Below are 24,403 nucleotides of genomic sequence, written 5' to 3' on the forward strand. Positions count from 1 at the left end.
GGTTGTGGAGTATCGTCAAGTCCTTTGAAAGCACTGTTGAATACAATCAAGGATTCTTAATGTACAATTAAAATATTGATGTTCCTGACTAATGCTAATGCAAATGTATTGAAAAATAACACTGACCAGTTAATTATTCCTTTCAGGTAGTTGTCTGGCCTATTATGCAATAAACAAAACCAGACGAAAAGATTTTCCTTAGGCAAAATGATGATCATTTGCCAATGTGCACTGCAGTGGATACCAATATAGGTTATTATAGTATTATACATTATTTAAATTCGTTTGTTCAGTTTAACTTACCCATTCAGGTAGGCTCTTAGGTAGACATCCAGTTCTTCATGTAACTTTTTGATTCAAATTACGATTGCCTAGATCTCTGTCATACTTGTCTCAGTCATATGCCTATTATTGTTAACACAAAGTAAATTATGTATGAATTTAAAACAATAATTTAGGTAATTAACAATAATCTAAATTGACTTATAGAATCTACAACTGTATAATAGATATGATGAGACATTGACCATTGTGTGCTATTTCAGACAGATCTTCATTCTTTATGTACAAGGGGAAGTGTTCATTAAACACCCCAAACACGGTAGCATCCCACATAACCTGTAATGGCTTCAGAAAAAGTTGTGGGATGGTTAATGTCATCAGATATAGGGGATCATCGACCTCATGATCCGGCCTACCTGCAAGTTTTGTTGGTCCTACAACTCCCTGTTTATCCAACAGATTGGTTAGCTTCACCACGAAAATATGGTCAAACTTATTGGTTACTGCACCAATTGTAAAAACAAGCTTCTACTTTGTGAGTTATGCAGAAAGGAAGTTTGAAAAATCATTTATTCAAAAGTAAGTAGTACATTCACTCTTCAACAATCAACATATTTAGTCTCAAATGATCGAATGAGTACTAATGGACAAATGAGTTGGAGGGACTGATCATATGGATTTGTTAAATCAAATTTACATGAGGTCAATTAAGCAGTGAACTTTTGTTCTCTTATCATCAAAGTATTTATGTTTCAAATGCGACAAATTAAGAAAAAAACTCACTAGTATGAAACAAGACAGTATGTTACCAAAACATATATATAATTAAGTTCAAAATATAAGTCGTTGCTTATAATTAATCAGTCAACCAACCCACATAGCCTTTTTAATTTGCTAGTGCACATAGGAAGCTTGGTTGATCACTACAAGTGTAGTTTTGTCACTGGGAGACAAATCATGCACTCACAACATTGTTTTGGCTCAAGAAGATACAATGCATAACTTCAACCATCATGTAGCAAGACATCTTAGTCATTTATCAGGTTTTGTGCTCACTTATGATCTAGGGAAGTATTTAGGGGTTTTGTGATAACACTACGTACCCATTATTCAATCTCCTCATGCCCTGCCCCAATGAAAAACACTATGCTACCTCAATCAAAATGAGACCAAGTACAGTGATCACAACTATTGAAACACTACGCTACCTCAATCAAAATGAACAACACTACACTACACTATGCTACCCATTATTCTACTTTTGGAAACTCTGCCAAAACTGCAGTGGTCACAAGTATTGGAACATCGCACTCAAAGTGAGAAGTGGCCGCCATGGTGCTATACACATTACAATAGACATTAAGCATTCAAAGGTCTACAAAGTGAGCACGACTTACCTCAATCAAAATGAGACCCTATGAGCACGAGTGAACACCCCAAACAAACTGCAAAGTGAACACCAGTTCCACAAACCAAATCCTTGCAGTAGAAACAAACAAAGGACCTTGCAGTGAGCACAAGTTCCCCAAACAGACCTAGGTATTCAATAGAACATGCTATAGAGTAGAAAGAGTCATGAAATGTACCTAGGTGGAGAAGAAGAAGGTTAGATAGAGAAGAAGAGAGCTCAGATGGAGAAGAAGAAAACGCGAGCAAATAGGGCTCGCGTCTGATATATTTTAAAATGTAAGTCCAACATCGGTTTTCAATAAATAAAAAAAACTGATGTTAACAAAATGATGTTAATGTTAACATCAGTTTTCTAGAAGAAACCGATGTTAACTTATCATACATTAACATCAGTTTTCAAGGATTTATTTTGGGTTTTATTTTTATTTGTTGTTCAAATACTTTATATTTAATATTTATGAAGGTGACACGATAAACAAAAAACATGCCACCACAATAAGAATCATAAGTGACATGTTGGGACAAGTGTCAAAAAAGAAAAAGAAAAACATTTAAAATGTTCAAACAGTATAGAACTGCTGAAATATATATTTCATATTAAGATTTTTAAGGCAGATGGTTGTGATTGCAAGTAAAGGACCACTTTTTTGTAGTGTCACTACAAAAACATTTGATTAATTTTGAAAATCTTTCACAATAGATTCGCTATGCACATATAAGCACTAAAAGGAGTTATCAAGTATGATGTAGAAAAAAGGAAAAAAAGAGATTAAATTAGCTCTAATGGTATTAAATATATTATATTAATATTATTAATTATTGTAATTAGTTTTTCAAATGTAGTTTTCTTTTAATGATTTATTAAATTATATATTTTGTATTATTAAATTCATATAATTAAATTCTTATTAATTTCACATTAATCACTTTTTTATGTAAAATAAGTAAATAAAAAAGTATGTAAAATAGTTATAATTAGAGATTGAATATAGCTATTGATATAAATGGTTCTCATTCATAATCTTCAATTGTGATGGGTGTACAGCCACCACTCAAGTATTTCATGAAAACAAATACTGTCTCATCCAAACAATATTATACACAATATAGGGTATATATTGAATTGGATTGTATCAATCACAAGTACATCTTTAATATCATTTCATAGCAAGGTCAGAAAAATAGAATCACAGTTAAATTAACATCATCACCAATGTGATTAGAATGATAAAAAAAACCTAAAAAATAAAACCCAAGACATCACATGATAATTAGAAAAATACAATAACAATAAATAATAGAAATATTAAAAATTAGATATACATAAATTAATATCATATACACAGAAAAATATGTACAAAGAACATTTTAGTTGATCAAGCAAATATCATAATTTTTGCCTTAATCGAAACCTATCCAAATCCAAGTGTGATTGAAAAATCACAATGCTGCAAAAGAATAAATTATTCTGCATTATGAAACATTGTCAATGATCTGGCACAAACATGCATCACGGTCATCAATTAACAATGTTAGTTGTCAACAATGAAAGCTTGAAACAAAAAAAAATCATTAGCTTGATCTTAATTTAATTAAGTAGTTTAAATGCTTATGGTAAGTTGATAGCAAAAGATTAGTTCCCATTTCAGTATTTTCTTTTAATCAAATCAACACAGTAACTCGTGTTTGTGTTCCTTTACAAGTGAATCGAAATAAAAAAAATCAGGTTAGGGTTTAGAGGAGAAAGATGATGGAAAATATTTTGTACCTTGCTAATACCCCTGTCACCAATTCAGTTAGAAGATATCAACCTATTTCATACCTTGTACATGACGGTGCTCAAGGTGGCATTGTCGTCAGTCCCGATTTATTGTTTTTAAATTACTATGGCCAATAGTCACAAGAGTAGGAGAAGGTATGGTCTTGTTTTTCAGATCACAAAATATAATAAGTAGAGGGCTTTAATGGAACAATGTGCAAAGGGTATTTTCATGGTCTCTTAAACGATAGAATTTGACTAAAAAACAATAAAGATAAAATTGCAAATTTTACCCTTTCACAATATAATTTGGCTAAAATATCAATCAACACATTGCTAGTAGGGAATGCAGTCTCCTTAGAAGGTCATTTCCATTGGAAAAAGTGTACTCCTTTGTTAAAAAAATGGACACGGATGACTTTTTTTGGTCAACTTTGCTCAATCTTGCACTGCAAGATCCTTTTTGGGGTGGAGAAGATTCATCCTCAGATCAAAAGCCATCTCATCATCAGAAGAAGCATTACCATAATAAGGAAATTAACATTGAAAGCATCAGAACTATGAATATGACTCGATTTTGCTAGCAATAAGCTAGTTGTATTAATGAGTGGGTAAACGATCTTTACTCATGATAGCTCAGACAAAATCGCCAGCAACAAAGTCCACTAATTGGCGCTTCTGGTAAGCTTGTAACTCATAATTTTTAGTTGAAATTGTCAATTTTACGCATGCAATCTTAATTCTCAACACACTTTTTGGATGAGTCTTCCAAGGATTGTGTTGCCTTCTCTAACTTTCCTTCCTTTTCCAGCGATAAGGTAAAGCTACAAAATTGAGTCTCCCAATGTTTGATATAAGTTTTGTAAGACCATCTTTAATTCGAACAAGTGGCTTAAAGGTGTAAATGCACAGTCCTTCCAAGCGAGCAACTCAAAGGTGTAACACCATCTTAGAATTTCGTATGAGCATCTTCAATGAAAATGGAAGACTTGAACGAAAATAGTTGGCTTGCTCCTTATTGTTCTGGGAATAGATAAGGATCTATATAATGAGCACAATGTATGAAGGATGGAAAAACTCCAATTTATGTAATCCCAAGTTAAGACTTGTAGTTCACACTAATCAATGACTAAGAAGCAAGAACCAAGCCATGTTTACAGAAAGGATATAGAAAAAATGACTTTCAAGTCTTCCTTTGAAGAGAAGAAGCAGATTGAGAGTGAATTGACACAAACAGATCAAGTCAATATGGTGAATGATACTACTAATACCATATTAATACCAATAATCGTAAAAATTAACAGAGAAAATTTTTCTCCATTATGTAATTGTTGGTAAAATGATGCGAGAATGATTACAAGTGTTGATCTCACATTTTATAAACAAACTTTCACAATTAGTGATAAAAGAAATAGAAAAATTGAATATTGAATATTGAAATAAAAAATTCTTACCAATTCCAACTAAATGTGTAGTTGCAAATTATCATCTAAAGTTCAAGCATTTATGACATGTTTGATTCTCATTCTAGTTGTAAATAGAGGAATTGAAAAATATGGAAAAGTTTAACAAGAAATTTGAGGCAACAACAAAATCAAAATGGCATAATAATTAAACAACAATTAAAGGCATCCCAATATATAGTTTAAGATTGTCTCGTCATTGGTCAATATTAATTAGTTCCAGAGCTTTTATTTGTCGTACGCCGTTTCTTACGCAGCTCCATAATGACCTGGATACAAGCAAACAAGACCACTAGTTACAAACAAGATATATTAACAATTTATTACATGGTATCTAAAACTCAGAAGTAAACTATAAGTTCAAGTTATAAAAAAGTAAATATACACTAATTAAGAATAAAAAATTAGCTTATCATACATCAATGTCATTAGAAGCTCTAATTAGTAAAGTTTTTCTTTTCTTCGTTGTAGATGTTGAACTCTCTCCCGCTACTGTCTCTTTCTTTTTTTACCGAAGTAGTCTTCTTAGAACTATTAATGCAAAAGTTAAAGATATATAGTTGATCAGAAATTAAATATACACTAAAAAGTATAAAAATGACTAAATTTATTAGTAGTACTTAGTAAATAAATAGGAGGATTATTAAAAAAAATTATACCTTGTTTTTAATGCTTCTTGAACCTCGTTTATGTCTATTTGTTTTGCCTTGTTTTTGAAACCTCATCTTTCTCCAAATCTTCAAATTCAACACATCCAAATAATTTTCACTGAGCAAATTAACTCATTCTAAAAGTGTAATACATTCAATATTATAAAAACTTTATAAGATGGTAATCAATTATGGTCCCATATTCATTGAATTTGTAAGGATCATAATTTATCGAGAATAAGGAGCAATATTTAGCAAGACCAATATAAAGGGAATGTGGATGTTATCTTAATTAACAATTTGGGAAATAACATGTATAAAGGAAGGTATACATTTGTTCTATAATCAACGCTCCCTCAAATTACTCACACCTACAAAGGATCATGAGAACACAACAAAGATTACATCGGAAGAAAAATAATAACAAACACAATAATTTAACGTGGTTCGGCACCTCTTACCTACGTCCACGGAACTGTCTCAACAATATTTTCCTATCACATAATTGATTAGAAGATTGTAATCGACCCCAAATAGTGTATCACTTTACAAACCTGAGTACCACACTCAACGGTTACGAGAAATAATAACACTCTCACACAAAGACACTTTTCTCTCAACAAAGTGACTTTGTTTCACAATCTCTCTTTTCACACACACTCTCTTCATGCGTATCTTCTCCATTAATTCTCTTCTCTATTTATAGTGAAGATTGACACTAACTATAATAAATAAGTTCTCTAGGAAGTTGAAACAAAAACAACTTCCAATTCATCCAATCAAATACGTTTCATCTAGTAAAATGCAATATTTCACTTTGTATTTAAACCAGCTAAACCTTTGTGATAAAAATTCAATTCCCACTATGTATTAAATGCACCTTATCTTTTTCGCTTGAAACACTACAATTCTCCCCCTCAAGCCAAAAGAGAAATATTCTTCGATCAATTTGAAAGTGAACAAACTCCTCCTCCAACGGAAGTATCTCCCAACACTTCTACAATATTAGAAAACTTCATTTTCTTCTTCACTTTGCAATCATGGTTTCTCTTCAAGGCTTGTCCATCCAAATAACAAAGGTTACCTTTATTTTTTTGTCCTTGCAATACCAAGTATCTCCCCTTGTACACCTCATCCAAATTCAAAGTTTATCTTCCAACATAATAGAGTAATTCTACACCATAATTAGCCAAATGATCAGCGCATACATTACTATCTCAGAAAATATGGGAGACACGAAACTCCATTTGGGCCACAATAGAATAAAGTATTCATCCAGACATTTCTTAAATCCTAAGGAGCCACATTGATAACACTAAAAGCCTTGAGGACTAAAAGGGAATCCACCTGCAGCCAAAGCTTGCCCTAACCTTTGGAATGAGCTATAGAAATAGCCAAAACAACTCCCTCTAGTTCAGTTGTAAAGAAAGAAAGATACCCACATATAAAACATATCCTCCTAAGAAAGCACCAGAGTAATCATGAAATAACCTACCATAGCGAAGGGAACCATGAAATGATTTTACCAGCCTTGGGTGCATGAATATTGATGTTAAAAGCTTTGATGACCTGAAACTCACTCAAAGAGGATCTCATACAACTTGAAGTAAGATAACCGGCCCACAAGCAAAATATGAGCAAACATAAGGATCATTGCTTGCTGCTATGAGACAAAAAGATTATGAAAGCAGGCTTGATTTTGGCAACTTAAGATCGCCCAAACCACAGAGATAAAACTAGCAAGAACAACATCTTTAGCTTGCGGGCAAACAACTAATTTGCCAACAACCAGGATAAGATCCATAGGAGAAGCAAGATTAAAACCATGACCAGTTAAGTTATAGATGATAACCAAGACCAAATCTAATCTCCAACCCAACTTCTTCTAAAAGAGAGCATACTTTGTGCAAAGCAAGAATGGCCAAAATTCTTTGTAACATTTCGTAGAAATGGAAAGACATTAAAAAAATATATGGAAAATTCTGGTTGTATACTTTGTAGGAGGTTTATCCATCTTTAGTCATAAGATATGTAAGATGAAGAGAGAGAAAGTATGAATCGTAATAGGAGTCGCACAAAAAAGGTACCTTGAAAGAAAAGGTGACACTTGACAGCAACAAAGAAAAACAGTATCATGAATAGCTTTGTGGAATATGTGAGAATGTTTGGATTAAGATTTGGATAACATGTAGGGATTCCCTAGTTCTTTTATAGTGAGTTCAGCTAGATTTCTATGGAACCCACAATACCTTTTAGAGGTATCATTAGGGGGCATTGTTTGTCCATCAAAATCAATTAATTACCTACCAAAGATTGTTTCTCTATACGAATCAATATCCATGTTATTGTTTGAGCATTCACCTAGATTAAGGATTCTCTTGTGAATTGCCTCACTTGCTCCAATGACAGTAGAATTCAAATCAAAAAATATTTTTTTTATTTGAATTCTACTGTCAAAACATTTTTACATGAACTTTTCATGCTACCGTGTTTCATATTTTCACAAAGAAATGAGTAAGCAAAACATTTCCTACCTTTGTTTTTCCCTTTAGCCTAACTAGTATCCCATTGTGCATAGCATTATTGTAACAGGTAGATTTACTCATTTTAAAATGAATGGTTGAATATTTTTTTCACTTTATTGAGTGTTCCCTGGACATTCCAACATCTTTAATCATGTAATTTCAAAATTTATGCCATTCTTTGTATCGTAAATTTAATTTTTCTACTCTTCCTTCACATCCTCTTGCCAAAAAATATATGGAACACTTTTTCTTGAACATATACATATTCATGATTTCCATTATGCATAAGAATCATATCAAGAGAGGAAAGATGACATAAAATAATTAAGTAAATCAACATATTATATCTAAGAACCATATTTAAAATATGCTAGTTACACATCATAATTATATATTAGAGGCTAAGGACTAACTCACCTCCAATGTCCAAGTTTTGGGTATTCTCATTCTCACTCATTTTCAGATTGATGCTCTTCAAAACCCTTTATCAAATCCAACCAAGGATTACAAAATCAAAAATAGATTACTTGGACAGATAGAGATATGGTCAACAAGCAAAAAAGAAAATCTGAGAATTTGAATCGAGGAAAACATAATTTCAAAATTTTATCTAGATTCACCTCTTGACCGTCCTACCTTGCTTAAGTGTTGAGATAGAACCTTTAGCAAAAAGTTAGAAAGTGTGATTCTCCACCCACAGACACTTGTAACCTTCAACATAAATATATATGACTATAATGGTTTATTTCAATCAGATACATTTTGCTCTAAGGACTTTTCCACCATTAATGTATTATTTAATTTAATACAAAACACAATTAATGTATAAAATTTAATGATATATTTTAATCAATAAATTCATAAAATTAATTTTAATTAATTTCACAATAATGTTGGGACATGTGTCAAAAAAGAAAAAGAAAATCATTTAAAAGATTCAAGCCCCCTTTTGTTGTATTACCACCAAAACATTTGATTATTTTTTAAAATCTCTCTGAATAGACTCGCTACGTTCATATAAGCACTAAATGAAATTATCAAGAATGATGTACAAAAAAGGGAAAGAGAGATTAAATTAGCTATGATAGTATTCAATATATATTATTACCAGTATTAAATATTATACTCTTAATTTCTAAATGTAAGTTTCTTTTATATATGGTTGATATTTTAAAACTAATTTTCTTAAAAACTTAATTATATAACAAAATTGTGTCATACCATACATTTTATCATACTAATACTTTTTCAAATAAATTTTTCATATATATATATATGTGTGTATATTTGAAATTTATTCTTCATAATGTTTTATAAAATAATTTATTTAAAATTTTAATCAAACAACAATTTGGCTTTATACCATAGATTTTATTATAGTAATACCTTTCATCAAATCTAATTTCTTAAATATTTGTTTGACTTTTACTTTTTCAGAATAACATGTTTACTAATGTTTCTAAAATTTTGATAAAATAATAACCAAGACAAGTATTATATTAATGGCATTATAAACTATTCTAAAAAAATCATTTAACACTATATGAGTATTTTATTACAAATCTAAATTATGTTCATTACTAGTATAAAGAAATCATCATCATGAGCAACAACACATAAATGGGTCATCAATAGGGATGACAATAGGTAGGGTAGGAAAAGTATAATAGTAAACATCCTCATACTCGCATGATAAGCAATACACGTAACCGCCCTCATACCCGCATTTGTAATATGAGAGGAGTGATTGATTTCAAAAAGATACGTTTTGCTCTAGGGACTTTTCCTTCATTAATGTATTATTTAATTTAATACAAAAATAAAATTAATGTATACAATTTAATGATTTAGTAAATGTTATATTTTATATTATTCAATTCATATAATTAAATTATAACAAATTTCACATTAAATAAGTAAATAAAAGAGTATGTAAAATAATTATAGTTATAAATTGAATATAGCTATCAATCTGAACGGATCTCATTCATAAGCTACAATTGTGATGGGGTGTACATCTACCACTCAAGTATTTCATGAAGACAAATAGTGTCTAATGCAAACAATCTTATGCACAATATATAAAGGATATATATTGAATTCAACCGTATCAATCATAGGTTCCCTTGACTATCGTTTCACAATGTCAAGAGAAAAATCACATAGTTAAATTAACATGAAGAGAAATATTGTCTAATAAATACAATCTTACATGCAATATAGGGTAACAATCACATGATAATTAAAATGAAATCAACATCATTACCCATGTGATTGGAATGATTAAAAAAAACCTAAAAAATGAAATCAAAGACATCACATGATAATTAAAAAAATACAATAACAACATGAAATGGCAAAGGAACAATAATGTTTGAAATGGGTAGAATGAAGTATAACAACATCATGTTTAATATGAAAAACAACTTAAATGGCAAAGGAACATACCTCCCAAGAAGGGTCTCTGCGAGTCTGGCAAAACTGGGCCCACTTTTCCTTGCTGATGCCGTATTTGTCATAGACAGTGTCCTCGACATTGTCCTGATTGGCTGCAAGGGCCCATTTCCTCGTGAGGTCTGATTTAAACTGCCTCCATCTCTCCCCCATGGTCTGTAGTAACTTCCTTTTCGTCCTATTGTTAGAAGCCTCTGGGATATCAAATTCCGCCTGACAACATGAAACAAAGTTTATTTGTTACAATAATGAAATTTTTTGGCTATTAATTACACACAATCAAATAAGAAAAGAGAAATACCTGAATATCCTCCCAAATCAGGTCCTTCTGAGAAGTAGGGATCTCTTTCCAGTTCTCGTAGGTGATGTCTACCTTATCACGTGCCACAATCCCCAAATATGTTCTTAATTTCTTCTTGTGGGGACCGTCGGCCTTCCCTGTAGCAGGATCAACATGCACCACTGGTCTCTCAACACCAGGTGGTCTAGTGGACAACGATCGTAGGCGTGAGGCTTTGCGTGTCCGCTTCACGGCAGACGTTGAAGCCGATGCGTCCGAAGTAGGAGGAGGAGGAGGAGGAGAAGGAGGAGAAGGAGGAGGAGGAGGAGGAGGAGGAGGAGGAGTAGTGGAGGCAGGTGGAGAACCCATGATCTTTTATACAATAACATACAAAATTGGATTAATGAAAAGAGGATTAGTGATAAGTTTTTTATGGAAGGCAAAAGTATAAGATTATTAAACAAAACCCCACCACATAAGGAGACAAGACAAATTCAAAATAGCTAGTAATAAGAGGGATTTGTTTTTGGGATTTTCTGAGCACCAAGAACCACGCACCACCTTTCATCACAAGGGTCTTGCACGTAAAATACTTGTCTAGCTTGTTCTGCCATGATGAAAGGGTCATTGTGGTAACCAAGTTTCTTTAGATCTACCAGGGTAAATCCTATATCATCGGTGCGCACACCGGTGTTGCTGTCAACCCATTTACATTTGAAAACAGATACTGTAAATTTCACATAATTAAGCTCCCAAATTTCATCAATGAACCCAAAGTAAGGGATGGAAGCTACACAGGGATTGGCGTCATTGACACTTGCAAAGTGTTAAGATTCAGCCCTTAGGGTGACCCCGTTGTTCTACATTGTACTTTTGTCATCTTGTGCTTTTGTGTAAAATGAATACCTATTTATGTCGTATCCTTGCTAGGTTATAACATTTCTTTTAGGCCCATCTGCTAGTTTTCTTAATGTTTCTGAAGCATTCTCATCTGCAAAGATTGTATCTTTAAACCAATCACAGAAAGTTTTGTTATGCTTTTTCAACACCCAATTCTTTGACATTTTCGGATTATTCTGTTTGACTAAAGCTTCATGCTTAACTATGTATGGAAAAACTTCATTACTGTTGTTCAAGACATACAAGTGAGCTTGTAACAAATCTTCTACACTTGGAGTGATCACCTGCAGTCCTCTTGAACCCTTACCACCCACTCTGTCATCATGCCGACACTCAAGAAGCCCAACAGCTTTAGCCTTCTCTAAGTATTCTGAAAAAAATTCAATGGCTTCTTCTGCAATGTACCTCTCAACAATAGATGCTTCCGGACGATATAGATTCTTTGTATACCCTTTTAAGATCTTCATGTATCACTCAACCGGGTACATCCACCGTAGATAAACAGGACCACAGCATTTGATTTCTCTGACCAGATGCACAATCAAGTGAATCATGATGTCAAAGAAAGCAGGGGGAAAATACATCTCCAACTGGCACAGTATAATTGCGGCCTCATTTTCCAACTCATCAAACGTTACTGGATCAATCACTTTGCTACATATAGCATGGAAGAAAAAGCACAGGCGAGTTATTGTGAACCTGACTTTGTTTGGCAAGATGTCTCGTATAGCCACGACTAACAATTGTTGCATGAGCACATGACAATCGTGAGACTTTAACCCTACAAGCTTAAGCTCCTTCAACTGCACAAGGCTCTTAATATTTGAAGAGTATCCTTGTGGAACCTTCACCCGATGAAGACACTGACAAAAACTTATCTTCTCCTTCCTTGACAAAGTATGGCAGGCTGGGGGCAAGTAAATTTTCTTCCCATCAAACCTTGGATGCAACTGTGATCTTATACCCATATCAGCTAGATCTTGACGGGTATTCAATCCATCCTTCGTCTTGCCTTGAATGTTAAGGAGCGTCCCAATCACACTGTCACAAACATTTTTCTCCACATGCATAACATCAATACAATGTCTAACGTCAAGATCACACCAGTACGGAAGATCAAAGAAAATGGACCTCTTCTTCCATATGCAACTCTGACTTTTATCCTTCTTTTGGGTCTTCCCAAATACAATGTTCAGGTGTTGAACCCGCTGATATACCTGCTCACCAGTGAACGGTATCGGCGTAATATCATGCTCTTGACTTCCATTAAAAGCTTTTCTCAGTCGTCTGTAAGGATGATTGGGTGTTAGAAAGCGGCGATGCCTACTGTAGACTGTTTTTCTCCCATGTTTCAGTTGTGTGTAACTTGTATTTTCTTCACAGATGGGGCATGCATGATGACCCTTAACACTGTAACCGCTGAGATTCCCATATGCTGGGAAGTCATTAATGGTACAAAAAAGCATTGCACGCATTTCAAACGTCTCCTTGCGAAACGCATCAAACACTACAACCCCCTCGTCCCACAACTTTCTCAGATCTTCAACCAACGGACTTAGATAAACATCAATGTCATTTCCTGGCTGTCTTGGGCCCGATATCATCATAGACAACATCATGTATTTTCGCTTCATGCACAACCAAGGAGGCAAATTGTAAATTACTAGCAGAACTGGCCATGAACTGTGTTGAGTGCTTAAGGTGCCATATGGATTCATTCCATCATTGGCTACTCCAAGTCTAAGATTTCTTGGCTCATTCCCGAAATCCGGATACAAACCATCAATCTTCTTCCACTGGGAGCAATCAGCCGGATGACGGACCATTCCATCAGAAATCCTTCCATTTGCATGCCATATAAGGTCTTTTGCGTCGTCCTCATTAGCAAACAGACGCTTAAACCTTGGAATAATTGGAAGATACCACAAAACCTTCGCTGGGGGGCCCTTGTTGGAGTTTTCATCAGAATTGCTTTCCTCTTCATCCTTCACTTTGTACCGTGAAGTCCCACAGACAGGGCATTTGGACATATCTTGGAATTCATGCCTGTAGAGTATGCAATCATTGGGGCAAGCATGAATCTTCTGATACTCCATACCCATGGGACACAATATCTTCTTCGCCTTATAGTAACTTTTAGGCATCGTGTTGTCCTCTGGAAGTAGATTGTGCACTACCTCAAGTAGTGAGGTGAAACTTTTGTCACTCCACCCATACCTGGCCTTCACATTAACCAGACTTAACACCGCAGACAACAGGGTTAAGAAATTCTTGCACCCTGTATACAAAGGCTTCTTTGAATCACTCTGCAATCCTTCATACACAGGGGCGTGTGCTTGTTGAAAACACTCTTGTCCAAGGTCACGAATCATGTCTTCCAAGCGATCTCCTATTTCTACATCAAACGGTTCAGATTGGGACCCAGTATGCATGTCAGTCACTTCACCATGCCATATCCACGCCGTGTAATTCTTCTTCATCCCATCACACAATAGATGGTCCCGTATGTTGTCAAGTAGTTGTCGTCTTCCATTCAAACAGTTGACGCAAGGACAATAATATTTTCCTTCTTCATTCGGTCGACCTCTTTCTAAAGCAAATTGCAAAAACTGCTCAACACCATCCTCATATTCTGGGCTCATGCGACTTTGATTGATCCAAATTCGATCCATCTAAGAAAAATCCATGCATGCAAATCTCACTTTTTTATTTATAGGTGTGGCCCTATCCCATTTAGGAAGACTGTCTTTTATGTTAGCCTCAAACGTCATGGTTAGCATTATTTTGAACAATTTGAGTAAATTTCGGCAGCATTTCGCATTGGTCTCCAAGTACACGACATGACATCGGTGAAACGAATTTCACGATAATCAAGTATGCACTCAGAGAACAACTTGAAATGCATTCAACCGAAATTTCATCAAATTAATCAAAATAATAATAACCTGACCGAATGAGTCTAACATAAAAATACAAGTCTCCCCAAACTGTCCAAATGGACATTTCAAGACTAAATACAATGACTAATGCAAACTATCCGCAAGAATCATTGCATTCAGTCTCAAACGGGAATCTACGGTTCACTCAACATGAACAACAGTTATTTATATAGCAAATTACATTCAGCATGTATAACAACATTCATGACATACAAGAACATTCATGACGTACAAGAACATACAAGGACATCAACAGTTGTGTGTGTGTGTATGTGTTTTGTGTTTGTCTCTTTATGTGCGTGTGTGTGTCTGTCTGTCTATGTGTGTGAGTGTGTTTGTGTATGTTTGTGTCTGTGACTCAGTGTGTGTGTCTTTGTGTGTGTGTCTGTGGCTCAGTGTGTTTGTCTGTCTCTTTATGTGTGTGTGACTGTGTGTGTGTGTGTGTGTTTGTCTCTTTATCTGTGTGTGTGTGGGTGTGTGTGTTTGTGGTTGTCTCTTTGTCTGTGTGTGTGTGTGTGTGTGTGTTTGTCTCTTTATGTGTGTGTGTGTCTGTCCATGTGTGTGAGTGTGTTTGTGTATGTGTGTGTTTATGACTCAGTGTGTGTGTCTTTGTGTGTGGGTCTCTATGTGTGTCTGTGGCTCAGTATGTTTGTGTCTTTGTCTGTGTCTTTATGTGTGCATGACTGTGTGTGTGTGTGTGTGTATCTTTATGTGTGTGTGTGTGTTTGTGTTTGTGTTTGTGTCTGCGTGTGTTTGTCTCTATGTGTGTGTGTTTGTGTATCTGTGTGTGTCTCATTACAGGGTAGCAAAGGATCATTAAATTGTAAACATCATGAGCCACATGATGAGGGAAGCAGTATCAAATCAGTGCTTTACAAGCTTTTGGTCAATCTAAGAAGTGGTGTCTTCATGCTGCAAATTGATGGTTTCTGAGTGGAAAATCCTAATTTGGTTAAGCCTGAAATTCTGCAGCATTTGCAAAGCAGATTCAAATTAATTGAAGTTATGTACGAGCACTGTAGCTTTTACAAAAATAAGCACTGCAGCTTATTTAAGGCACAAATTTTGTAGCATCTGCAGTATGTGGGTGGAAAAAGGGTGGGAGTGGAAATTTAAATGGAGAAGACACTTGTTTGACAGAGAGCTTGAGATAGCATATTGTTTCCGTAATGATGTTGCTGGCAGCTGTATTCAGATTCACAAAAAAAGATGACTGGAGAACTTTGACAAGGACTTTGCCTTCACCTACAGCTATTGGTCATCTAACATAGCATCGGGATTTGTCTTGGCTGATAAAAAAAAATGTGGGTGGAAAAATAAGCACTGCAGAAGGTTTTCTGTTTCCTTACAACAACTGTGGGAGGCCTCAAATGCTTTTGAATCCCTTTTAAGACAGAAATCTAGAGAAAGATGGTTGAAACAAGGGGACTGCAACTCAGCATATTTCCATAAAGTCATAAATTTCAGAAGAAGTTATAATAGTCTGCATGGAATTCTCATTGCTGGTGTATGGGTTCACGACCCCATTGCAGTTAAGAATGAAGTTGTGAGCTTTTTCCAAAATAGATTCACTGAAATGCACAATATCAGACCTACCCTTGATGGAGTTAATTTCTCCTCAATTAATTAGAGGCAGAGACAAATTCTGATTGCTCCTTTCTCAGACCAGGAAATCAAAGATGCAGTGTGGAGCTGTGGTGGGGAGAAATGCCCTGGACCGGATGGTTTTAACTTCAATTTCATTAAAGAATTTTGGGAGGTGGTAAAATCTGACTTCAGAAGATTTGTAGATGAGTTTCATGTCCATGGTTGCTTCCCTAAAGGCAGCAATGCTTCATTCCTGGCTCTAATTCCCAAAATTAATCACCCTTAAACTTTTGATAACTATAGACCAATCTCCTTGATTGGCTGTATGTACAAGGTCATAGCCAAGTTACTAGCAAATAGACTGAAGCTAGTTATATCTGCTCTTATTGATGAGAGACAAACAACCTTCATCAAAGAAAGACACATTCTGCATGGAACCTTAATCCTCAATGAGGTGATAGAGGAAGCTTGCAGATGTAAAAAGCCAGTTATGGTATTCAAGGTGGACTTCGAAAAGGCTTACGATTCAGTCTCATGGTCCTTTCTTGACTATATGCTGCAAAGAATGGGATTTTGTCCAAAGTGGAGACAATGGATTTCAGCATGTCTCACAACAGCAACCATATCAGTTTTAGTTAATGGCAGTCCCTCAAAGGAGTTTGTCCCTTCTAGGGGCTTGAGGCAAGGGGACCCTTTAGCCCCATTGTTATTGGGATAATGTTGTGGTTTTGAAGGCTTTGCTGAGAGGTTTCGAAATGGTATCAGGCTTGAGGATTAATTATGCCAAGAGCCAGTTTGGAGTTATAGGGGGAGATGTTAATTGGATCAATGCAGCAGCTCAAACCTTGAATTGCAGTCTTTTAGAAACCCCTTTCAGCTACTTGGGTATTCCTATAGGGGTTAAATCATCAAGTAGTATAGTCTGGGAGCCTTTAATTAAAAAATGTGAGGCTAAGCTATCTAAATGGGCCCAGAAAAACGTATCCATGGGAGGGAAGATCACTCTAATCAATTCAGTTCTTAATGCTCTGCCTATATACCTCCTGTCATTCTTCAAGATCCCTCAAAAGGTAATAAACAGATTGGTAAAGTTGCAGAGGAACTTTTTGTGGGGAGGAGACCAAGATAATAAAAAAATTCCTTGGGTGAAATGGGACATCGTCTGTCTTCCCAAGTGTGAGGGGGGCCTAGGGATAAAAGACATAGCAAAATTTAATACAGCTTTGTTGGGCAAATGGATTTGGGCCTTAGCTTCTGATCACCAACAGCTTTGGGTTAGGATTATCAATTCTAAGTATGGAGGTTGGGAGGCCTTGTAGTCTGCTCGGGCTCAAGGAAGACATTCTGGTTGGTGGAGGGATCTAAGAAAGTTGTATCATTATGATGGGCAGAGCATTTTTCAGCATTGCATGAGATGGAAGGTGGGTTGTGGGGATAAAGTTTATTTCTGGAAAGACAAGTGGATAGGGGAGGATTTTACTCTCCAACAGAAATACAATCAGCTGTTTCTCATCAATGAACAGCAAGATGATCTCATTTCTATGATGGGGACTTTTGACCAAGACAGGTGGAGTTGGAATCTCAAGTGGCGGATGAATCTGTTTGATTATGAGAGTGATCAAGCTGTGAATTTTATGGAGGAGATCAATTCCATGTACATTCAGAGATATGTTAAAGATGTTATGTTATGGAAAGCTGACCCTAGTGGGGTGTATACCACTAAGTCTGCCTATAATCTACTGATAACTCCTTCTTCACCAGCCTTGGATAGGAGAACATCACAGTTACTTTGGAATATGAAAATCCCTCCAAAACATGCAGTTTTCACTTGGAAGCTTTTAAGTGGCAGACTCCCCACTAGAGCTAATCTTTCAAGGAGAGGGGTGAACATTCAGGATACTGCTTGTCCTTTATGTGGTGATGTGCAAGAGGAGGTGGGGCATCTATTTTTCAATTGCAAGAAGATACTAGGGCTTTGGTGGGAGTCCATGAGTTGGATTCAGGCTATGGGACCTCTATCAGTCTCTCCAATGGACCATTTTCTTCAGTTTTGTGATGGTTTTGGAGCTGAGAGAAATCATAGTACTTGCTGTGGATGGTGGGTTGCGTTGACAAGTACTATATGGAAGCATAGGAACTTCCTCATATTCCAGAACAAACCTTTCGAGCCGCAGAAGGTCATGGAAGATGCTATGTTCTCAATATGGTCTTGGTTAAAGGCTAGACAAAAAGGTTACAACATCAGTTTTAACCATTGGTCTTCCAACATCTCGGATTCCTTTGGTTAAACCTGTATGGGATAACCTTTTTAGGCGGGGTAGCTTGGGCTTTTTGGAGGGCAGCACCAATGGTGCCTTGTATTTCCTATATCCAGTACCACTTGTACTGCTTTTACATATATTAATATATGTCTAATTTTGCCTTCCAAAAAAATATATATATAGAAGCTACTTGGTTGGGAAGAATAAGGAGCCCACTAATATTTTGCAATATGCTGACGACACGGCTTTTGAGGGAGAGGCTCTTTGGGAGAATGTTCTAGTTTTGAAGGCTTTGCTGCGAGGTTTTGAATTGGCTTCTGGATTAAAGATCAACTATGCCAAAAGTCAGTTTGGGATTATTGGAGGGATGGTCAACTGGGCAAATGAGGCAGCCCAACTTCTGAACTGTAGACAAATAGAAACCCTTTTCTATTATTTGGGTATCCCAACTGGGAAAATGGAAATGGGCCCTAGCTTCTGAACAAAAGCAGCTATGGGCCAGAATTATTAACTCCAAATATGGTGGATGGAAGGAGTTCCAGCTTCGAAGAGATAAAAGGGGATTTTCCAATTGGTGGAAGGATCTGAGGAAGATTTACCACCAGTCTCAGCACAACATTTTTCATCAAAACATGGTTTGGAAGATAGGTTGTGGTGACAGAATTGATTTCTGGCATGACAGATGGGTAGGCGAATGCACTCTTAAACAGCAATACAACCAACTTTTCATGATAAGCAGTCAGCAACACAACCTCATTTCAATGATGGGTAATTTCTCCCAGGACAATTGGAGATGGGATTTGCAGTGGAGGAGAAATCTTTTTGATCATGAACATGACTTGGCTGTGAGCTTTATGGAAGACATTACATCTATATGTATTCAGAGAAATGTGAAGGACATTATGATGTGGAAAGCTGAACCTAACGGTGTGTACTCCACCAAGTCAGCTTATAGCCTAATGCTGAAGCTAAATGATTCCGGTTCACAAGACAGGTTTTCTAAACTAATTTGGAATCTGAATATACCCCCAAGGGCAGCAGTTTTCATTTGGAGACTTCTTAAAGATAGGCTCCCCACCAAAGGGAATCTGTTAAGGAGACATGTGGATATTCAAGATGCTGGTTGCCCACTCTGTGGCCAATGGCAGGAGGAAGTAGGGCATCTCTTCTTTAATTGTAAAAGGACAATAAATATGTGGTGGGAATCAATGGGATGGATCAAGGCTGTAGGACCCCTTCCAGCCTCCCCATTAAATCATTTTATTCAATTTTGTGTTGGGTTTGGGACAAACACAAATCAGAGTAGATGGAGTGCTTGGTGGGTTGCTCTAACTAGCATTATATGGCATCACATGAATCTTCTGATTTTTTGGTGGGTTGCTCTAACTAGCTTGGGGTTTTTTGGAGGGCAGCACCAGAGGTGCTTGTATTTCTTTTATTCCAGTACCACTTGTATTGCTTTGATCATTTTAATAATATATATATTTTATGCCTTCCAAAAAAAAAATTCATTTCCTAAGGGACTCAATTCCTCATTCATTGAAACCAGTATGCAACATTTTACATCAAACACCAGTATATAACATTTTAAAGCAAACACCACTATATAATATTTTAAATGAAACATCAGTATATACATGCTAGTTCCTACGTACGTACCTGGAGTTGCTATAACCTGAACGACCTTCAACAACAATGTCAATTAAAAGTAGTCTATGATAACCTGAAAAAAAAACCAATGGTCATGGACATGGCTGACACATTTGGAGAAGATTTTGGTATTCATTTCAACCAATGGTCATCCAATATCAGAGCAGGATTTAATCATATAGTAAGAAATGGAAGCCATTAAACCAAAGTCAATACTCATGAATGCTAGAACATCCATCAAGAATGATAACAAAGCAGTAATTTAAATTAAATTCATCTTAGTTTTTCTATTTTATAATCACTCCTAGGTTCTGTCAAGAGCAGACTTGACAGATTCCTAGTGTCAGATCAATGGCTAGCCCTATGGCCTGACTCATCCCAGCATGTTCTCCACAGAGATTACTCTGACCATTGCCCTGTAATTTTGAAAACTAAACTGGTTGATTGGGGCCCTAAGCCCTTTAGGGTGCTGGACTTGTGGCTCAACCAAAAAGGATATCAAAAGCTGGTGCAGGAGTCTTGGTCTAAGGATCAGCAGGGTGGATGGGGGGGCATTGTCCTTAAAAACAAGCTGAGAAATCTTAAAAATACCATCAAACAATGGAGTAAAGATATTGTTGATATCAATGTTAGTCGAATCCAGAATTTGAGACAGAAGCTTAATGACTTGGAAACTACAACTGGTGATAGAGTTTTATCTCAAGAGGAGGTCAAAGTCAAGAAATTACTGCAACAAGAGCTGTGGGAGGTTTCAAATGCTTATGAATCCCTGCTGAGACAAAAATCTAGAGATAAATGGATTAAGGAAGGTGATAGTAATACAACTTATTTTCACAAAGCTATAAATGTCAGAAGAAACTATAATGCTCTTCAGGGTCTCTTCATTGATGGGAATTGGGTTCAACAGCCTGACCGAATTAAGAATGAAGCTTTTAATTTCTTCCTTCATAGATTTTCTGAAGATGAGAGTTTCAGACCCACCCTTGATGGGGTTTTCTTCCACTCCATTGATCAGAATCAAAGAGAGGGACTCATTGCCCCTTTTTCTGATCAAGAGATTAAATATGCTGTTTGGAGTTGTGTTGGTGATAGATGCCCGGGTCTCGATGGTTTTAATTTCAACTTTATTAAGGCTTTTTGGAAGATTCTGAGACCTGAATTCAGGAGATTTGTGGATGAGTTCCACTGCCATGGAAGCTTTCCTAGAGGCAGCAATGCTTCCTTCATGGCCCTTATCACCAAATCAAATCATCCTCAATCCTTAAATGACTACAGGCCTATTTCTCTCATCGGCTGCATGTACAAAGTCATATCCAAGCTTTTGGAAAACAGGTTGAGGACCGTTATTTCGGGTATTGTTGATGAAAGGCAATCAGCCTTCATAAAGGATAGACATATCCTTCATGGAATTCTGATCCTTAATGAGGTGGTGGAGGAAGCTATGAGGACAAAGCAGCCAGTTATGGTCTTTAAAGTGGATTTTGAAAAGGCCTATGATACAGTATCTCGGTCTTTCTTGGACTACATGCTGTCAAGACTAGGATTCTGTACTAAATGGAGACAATGGATTGTTGCCTGCCTTCAATCAGCATCTATTTCCATTTTAGTTAATGGTAGTCCGACTAAAGAATTCGCTCCTACTCGAGGTCTGAGACAAGGGGACCCTCTAGCCCCTTTGTTGTTTAACTTAGTGGGGGAAGGTCTCATTGGAATGATGAGACAGACCATTGTAAAAAATCTGTACCGTAGCTACTTGGTTGGAAAACAAAAAGAGCCTATTAATATTCTCCAATACGCTGATGATATTGTTTTCATTGGTCAAGCTTCCTTGGAAAATGTTATTGTTTTGAAGGCAATGCTTAGAGGCTTTGAGATGGCCTCTGGTTTGAAAATCAACTATGCTAAGAGTCAATTCGGAATTTTTGGAGATTATGTTAACTGGTCTCAAGAAGCTGCTCACTTTCTGGACTGTAGGCAGATGGGGATTCCCTTCCACTACTTGGGCATCCCCATTGGGGTCAGATCCTCAAATCAGGTCGTATGGGAGCCTTTGATCAGCAAATTTGAAGCTAAACTCACTAAATGGAACCAGAAAAGCTTATCTATGGCTGGTAGGGTTAATCTGATAAATTCTGTTTTGAACGCTTTACCAATCTATCTATTATCCTTCTTTAAGTTACCCCAAAGAATAGCTGATAGACTGGTTTCTCTGCAAAGGAATTTTATATGGGGTGGGGGGCATGATCAAAAGAAGATTCCTTGGGTCAAATGGGATGAAATTTGTCTTCACAAGAAGGAAGGCGGTTTGGGAATCAAAAATCTGATCAAATTTAATGCTGCTCTCATGGGAAGATGGATTTGGGAATTACATTCTAAGCAGAATCAGTTTTGGGTCAGGGTTATAAATTCAAAGTATGGGGGATGGCCAGCCTTGCAGAATGGCAGAGTCCATTGCTGGGACTCCCATTGGTGGAGAGATCTCAGGAAGATATATCAGCACAATGACTTCAAGATTATTCATCAAAATCTGGTGTGGAAGGCAGGTTGTGGGGATAAAATTCAATTTTGGAAAGACAATTTGCTGGGAGAGGGCTGCAGTCTGGATCACAAATACCCTCAGCTCTTCACCATTAGTAAGCAGCAGAACGATCTTATTTCAACCATGGGTAGCTTCTACCAGAATATTTGGAGATGGGATTTGAAATGGAGGAGACACCTATTTGAACATGAGGAGGGAGTAGCTGTAGCTTTCTTGGATGAGATTAGTGCTTACCCTATCCAAAGTCACTTGAAAGATACAGTTCTGTGGAAAGCTGAACCTACTGGGTTATACTCTACTAGGTCAGCTTATAGACTCCTATCAAATCAGAATTCATCTGCCTCAGATGGGAGGAACTTTCAGATTATTTGGAGTTTAAATATTCCCCCAAAGGCTGCCATTTTCACTTGGAAGCTTATCAAGGATAGGCTCCCTACTAGAGTTAATCTTCAAAGAAGAAACGTGGGTCTGCAGGAATCTATTTGTCCTCTTTGCCATGAGGAGCAGGAGGAGGCAAGCCATCTTTTCTTTCACTGCACTCAAACTATTGTTCTGTGGTGGGAAACCTTGAGATGGATTAAGGCTATTGGAGCTTTCCCTTTTTCTCCAGCAAGTCATTTCAGGTTATTTTGTGAAGGTTTTGTTGTAGGGAGAAACCACTCTAGATGGTGTGGGTGGTGGATTGCTCTAACTTTTGCTATTTGGAAGCATAGGAATTTACTGATTTTTCAGGGTATTCCTTTTGTATCTTCCAAAGTGATGGATGATGCTTTATTCTTAGCCTGGTCCAGGTACAAAGCTAGGGATAAAGATTTTAATATTTCTTTTAACCATTGGTCTTCCAACCTATGGAGGCCTTTGGTTAAATTGGGTCTTCAGCTGGTGGTGGGGTTTTGTATTGGTTTTATCCTTGTTCTTTGGGAGGCTGGCAGCATAGCTGCTGTTGTAATGTTATTTAGTACTTCTGGTACTAATGTTTCTGATTAATAATATTATATACTTTCTGCCTTCCAAAAAAAAATCACTCCTGATTGCTGGAATGGTGAAGGAGTTGCATTAATGCAAAAATTTCCACAGAATCATCAGTGTCAAGATTGCAGTTCTTCAGCACTTTAAAGAAAGATTCTCAGAGCAGAATCCTTGCAGACCAACCTTGGAAGGGATCCAATTCTCTTCCCTTGATCAAAGGCAGAAGGAAAGCCTTGTTGATAGATTCACTGAGCTGGAAATCAAGTCTGCAGTTTGGGCTTGCGGGGGAGATAAAAGTCCTGGCCTGGATGGTTTGAATTTCAATTTCATCAAACAGTTTTGGGAAACTCTAAAACCTGATTTTATCATATTCTTTGATGAATTCTTCATTAATGGCAGATTCCCCAAAGGAAGTAATGCATCCTTCATAGCCCTCATCCCCAAAACCAATAGCCCCCAATCTCTTAATGACTATAGACCCATCTCTCTCATAGTGTGTGTCTACAAAATAATGTCCAAAGTCCTGGCTAATAGGCTGGCTCTTGTGCTGCCTCACTTAATTGATGAAAGGCAAATTGCTTTCCTCAAAGGCAGACATATCCTCCATGGTGTAATGACAGCTAATGAGGTCTTAGCTGAAGCTAAATTCAAAAATAACCCCTGCATGGTTTTCAAAATTGACTTTGAAAAAGCTTATGACTCGGTTTCTTAGGGATTCCTAAACTATATGATGAT

At 36.4% G+C, this 24,403-nt stretch overlaps 1 protein-coding gene across 1 annotated transcript; it reads left to right on the forward strand.

Annotated features, from left to right (window-relative positions):
- The first annotated feature begins 19,142 nt into the window (after positions 1 to 19,142).
- On the forward strand, positions 19,143 to 24,380 carry LOC114371438. The gene is made up of 3 exons (XM_028328884.1): positions 19,143 to 19,686; positions 20,469 to 23,322; positions 23,777 to 24,380. The coding sequence occupies exons 1-3, from the start codon at positions 19,143 to 19,145 to the stop codon at positions 24,378 to 24,380; spliced, it is 4,002 nt and encodes a 1,333-aa protein (XP_028184685.1).
- Positions 24,381 to 24,403: the final 23 nt, after the last annotated feature.

Source organism: Glycine soja, chromosome 10, assembly GCF_004193775.1.
Source record: "Glycine soja cultivar W05 chromosome 10, ASM419377v2, whole genome shotgun sequence".
NCBI classification, from domain to species: domain Eukaryota; kingdom Viridiplantae; phylum Streptophyta; class Magnoliopsida; order Fabales; family Fabaceae; genus Glycine; species Glycine soja.

What these genes read in the sequence shown, in the direction of transcription:
- LOC114371438 (XM_028328884.1), top strand. Translation starts at nt 19,143, where the DNA reads ATGGTTTGGAAGATAGGTTGTGGTGACAGAATTGATTTCTGGCATGAC. An exon ending in AGGGCATCTCTTCTTTAATT is followed by an intron (nt 19,687 to 20,468) that starts GTAAAAGGACAA and finishes AATCACTCCTAG; the next exon opens with GTTCTGTCAAGAGCAGACTT. An exon ending in TCTCCAGCAAGTCATTTCAG is followed by an intron (nt 23,323 to 23,776) that starts GTTATTTTGTGA and finishes AAATTTCCACAG; the next exon opens with AATCATCAGTGTCAAGATTG.